The sequence below is a fragment of the Panthera uncia genome, assembly GCF_023721935.1.
Source record: "Panthera uncia isolate 11264 chromosome D3 unlocalized genomic scaffold, Puncia_PCG_1.0 HiC_scaffold_8, whole genome shotgun sequence".
In the NCBI taxonomy this organism is placed as follows: Eukaryota; Metazoa; Chordata; class Mammalia; order Carnivora; family Felidae; genus Panthera; species Panthera uncia.
The window spans coordinates 58964989-58969366 of NW_026057586.1; the positions used below are offsets into that span (position 1 = coordinate 58964989).

Sequence of the window (4378 nt, forward strand, 5' to 3'; positions counted from 1 at the left end):
TACCCCCAATCCCTCAGAAGAAAGGATCCCACCCAAGCAGGCTGATAGCTCCAATTCTTCAGAAAAAATTATTGCACCCAAGCACGGTGACACCCCCAGTTCCTCAGAAAAAACCACCCTGCTGCAGGAGGATGGAATGTCTACTTCCTTAGAAAAAAACATCCCACCCAAGCAGGATAACATCCCCATGTCCCCGGCCAAAACCATCCTGCCTAAGCAGGGCAAGAGTCTCAAGTTCTTAGCAAAATCCATTCTGCCCACACAGGCCAACACCCCTAAGTTCTCGGCAAAACCTTTCCTGTCTAAACAGATCAACAGCCCCAAGCTATTAGTGAAATCTACCCTGTCCAAACACATCCCCACCCCCAAGTCCTCAGAAGAAAACATCCTGCCCAGAGAGGGTGACACCAAGTGCTCAGAAGATAGCATCCAGCCCAGAGAGGGTGACACCAATTGCTCAGAAGACAGCATCCAGCCTAAGGAAGGTGCTATCCCCAAGTCCTCAAAAGAAGCCATCCCGCCCATAGAAGGAGACGTCCTGAAGGCATCAGGGTCAATGGAGCTTCTGGAGGTGGACTTGGTGAAGATGATCCTAAGCAAGGAGGACTTCGAGTTGGCGCTCAAGGAGGCTGGGGAGAGGCTGGTGGCCGTGGACTTCTCAGCCACGTGGTGTGGGCCTTGCAGGACCATCAAGCCCCTTTTCCATTCCTTGTCTGTCAAGTACGAGGACGTGGTGTTCCTGGAAGTGGATGCTGATGAGTGTGATGAGCTGGTGAAGGACCTTGAGATCATGTGCATCCCAACCTTTCAGTTTTATAAGAAAGAAGAAAAGGTGGGCGAATTTTGCGGCGCCGTTACAGAAAAACTCGAAGCGATCATTGCAGAGTTAAAGTAATTGTGGATTCTGAAAGCATTGTAGACAGTCGGCTCGTGATAGTTTGTGATTGCTTTTTTATTTACCAAAAAAGGTGAGGCGTAACAAAAGTGTATGTCTGAATGGCCCCCTGCTCATAAATTATTAAGTATTAACTCCACCTTTTCGAAAACTGGTAAAGCACTGAAGCCTACTGTGACCATGTTTTCATTGGTAGGAAAGGGTGATAGTCAAATTTCCTTTGGTGGAGATTGGGAGTCCACCTGTCTCGTATTTTTGTATTGTGATTTGTTTGGGAACTCACCCTTGGAAATCCAGCTCATTTGGTGTTTGTGGCAACAGTGGAAATTTAGACAATTTTTCAGTACAAGTACGTGATTGAAAGATGAGTGGAGACTTCTTTTCTCATGCTCACATATCTTTTGGGGTTTCTGATAGGATACTTTGGGAAATACAGAATTTGAAAGATCCACAGATCATACCTAACCTCCTCTGGGTGCAGGGAGTGCTCTGGATGACTCTGGAAATCCCATGGCTTCACCCACCCCGCGTGGGATTCGTGGCTGGCACAGCCAAGCTCAAAGCCAGCTTCCCAGATCTCAAGTGCAGGCCTTTTTCTACTAATCATGCCCACAAAAACCTCGACAGAGCCCAAAGCTTCTGGTTTCTCAGACCGAGCGCTTTATTACTCAGGTCAAAGTCAGGGTGATCCTCAGTGCCATTATGACATCAGCTCCCCGGTGGCAGATTTCTTACTTTGTCTCCTGGTAACTGGGTTTCTAAAACCTGCTCCCAGATGTCTCAGAGCCCAAAGGCCCAGGTCTGGGTCACAGATGGTGGCTTGGTCCAGAGTTTTGTGTTTACAAAAGAAAAATGTGTATGGGATACGTACACCTATACTAGCAAATATTTAATGTATACGATTTGATGAGTTTGGACATATGCATGGACTTATGATATTACCACAATCAAGATAATAAACATACCCATCGCGTCCAGAGGTTTCCTTGTATGTCGTCTTTTTTTTGTGGTGGTGGTGATGGTGAGAGCACATAATATGAGGTCTAACCTCTTAACAAATTAAAAAAAAAATTTTTTTTTAACATTTATTTATTTTTGAGACAGAGCATGAACGGGGGAGGGTCAGAGAGAGAGGGAGACACAGAATCCGAAGCAGGCTCCAGGCTCTGAGCTGTCAGCACAGAGCCAGACGCGGGGCTCGAACCCACGAACTGTGAGATCATGACCTGAGCTGAAGTCTGACGCTTAACCGACTGAGCCACCGAGGTGCCCCAGTAGCCTCTTAAAATAGTTTTAAATGCACGATACTGTGTTGTTAACTGTAGGCACGATGTTGTACAGAAAATCTCTAGAACTTATCCATCCTGTATAACCAAAACTTCTACCCACCAAGGAACAACTCCTCTTTTTTCCCCTTATTCCTCATCGGCCACCATCCTATCCTGTCTTCTGCGGGTCCAAAGTGTTTTAAAGAATTTGAACTAGTTGTCAACATTTCAAAAACCAGAATTCCCTTTAAAATCTTGAGTTCTAGCTTTTCCTGAAAAATTGTAAAACCTGGCAATCTGGGTTTGCATCACCTCAAGAAACCAACCTACTCTTAGAGGCTGAGTGGCATTACCTCCCCTAGGTGGGGCATGCATTCTCCAGTCCTCTGGCCAGGAACCTGGCTGGCTTCCTTTACGCAGTTGTGGTGGCAATCCCTATCTTAAGTTGACTGTAGGAGGGGGCTGCCCCAGTCACTCCCCCTTAGTATCTCAATCTAGTAGACTCCTCTGAGCCCTGAAAAACAAATCCCTAACAATAGAAACAAAATGCCATGCATACCTGGCCTTTTTTCCAAAAACATTTGGGATGACCTACAAAAAGCTTTAATGATAAAGCGAACAAATTAGTAAGGAAATTAAAACCAGGAAGATGGGTAAGATGTCATCTGAAGGCTCGTTCTGTTTGAGTGGGAAATTTTGTCCTGAGCTTCTTAGCCGCGTGGAGGGGTGAGGAAAGGGAAACTCAGGGATAGCCAGATGTCAGCACCCCGAAGGAGAAAACATCGGAACTTGAAAAAGGAGTCAAAGATTTCCCATAATGAAATTCTTGCATGAACACTTTCATCTGGGAACCTCTGGATGACGTTCTCGACAACATTTTGTATCATAAATTCGGAAACAATTCTCATATAGTTATTTCTGGTACTGATCTCTCCTAAAAGCCAAAGCTATGATCATAAACCACTTTCCAATGAGAGGATTTGGGATTCAGGGTGTACAAGTATGCAGCTTTTGATTTTCATATAAATGGATTTCTGCTAATGATCCATGTATCTGTTCTTTTCCTCTGGTAGAGAGACCTTCCTCTGACTTATTTCTCTCAGATGTGTTCCTGTTTTCCATATATAACTTTATCTGCTAAGACATTTGTGAATTAACCCAATCCCTCTGCTACCAGAGCCCCATTTGCACAACTTAGCCCCACAGCCCTTTAGACCGTGTAGTTTGGAGGACCAAGGACTCCCAAATCTAACATTAGTGAGTTACGCCAACAGCTATTTCTGGGACTGTAGTATTGAATTTTTTTTTTTTTTTTAATCCTAGGTCTCTGTTTAAAAAAAAAAAACTTTTTTTAAAGTTTTCTTTATTTAAGTAGTCTGTACACCCAACATGGGGCTCAAGGTCACGACCCCAAGGTCAAGAGTCTCATACTCTACCGACTGAGCCAGCCAGGCTCCCTTATCCTGCGTCTTTCTATATATTTAGGTTACTACGTGATGGCATGGACAATGACCTAAAGAAAACCCTTGAAAATAATCGTGGAGATTTTTCAGGTGGTTTTATACTATTCCTGATATAAATCAAGGGAGGAAGACAAAGCACAACTCTGAGGGGCCAACACAATGAGGAGCAAGTGTGAGGCTCTCGGACAATCTAATTTGATCCAGGAACAAAATCTAAACTACCAGAGAATCGATTCACGTCCTTCAAACTACCCACCCTAAGCACCATTTCTCTGGATTGTTTGGATAAGAGTTAAACAGTAACCAGGTCAAAGTCATGTTCTCTGGCACAAAGCTTGAGTATGGACATTCTGTTTTGCTAATTAAGAGTCATGCGCTTTAAAAAAATGAGCCAAGCAATTGTTACAACCTCTAATACTGAGCATGCAGGAGATATAAGAAGCATTACTAATGAGAAAGAAGATTCTAGATAATCATATTGGCTGCGAATGATGATAATCTAACTAGAGCCCTAACAAGATTCAGTGGAAAACCTGTTTGGTTTGGTAAGAAAATTCAACAAAGTGGCAGTATTCAGGGTAATCTTCAAAAAAAAAAAAAAAAAAGCTTCCTTTTGATTCAATGATAAGCGATTGGGTATCATTATGGAAAAAGGTCTCCTTTACAACAGTGACAGAAAATAAAGTATCTGGCAATAGTCCTAACAAGAACAGTAAAGATTATTAAGACTAACTCCAGGGTGCCTGGGTGGC

At 43.5% G+C, this 4378-nt stretch overlaps 1 protein-coding gene across 1 annotated transcript in view; it reads left to right on the forward strand.

Annotated features, from left to right (window-relative positions):
- The window catches only part of TXNDC2 (thioredoxin domain containing 2), a 3460-nt gene extending 1531 nt beyond the window's left edge, over window positions 1-1929 (forward strand). The window contains exon 2 of the mRNA XM_049620434.1: window positions 1-1929. This exon is cut by the window's left edge and continues 733 nt beyond it. Within this exon, the coding sequence (XP_049476391.1) occupies window positions 1-895 (895 nt within the window). The 3' untranslated portion in view covers window positions 896-1929.
- Window positions 1930-4378: the final 2449 nt, after the last annotated feature.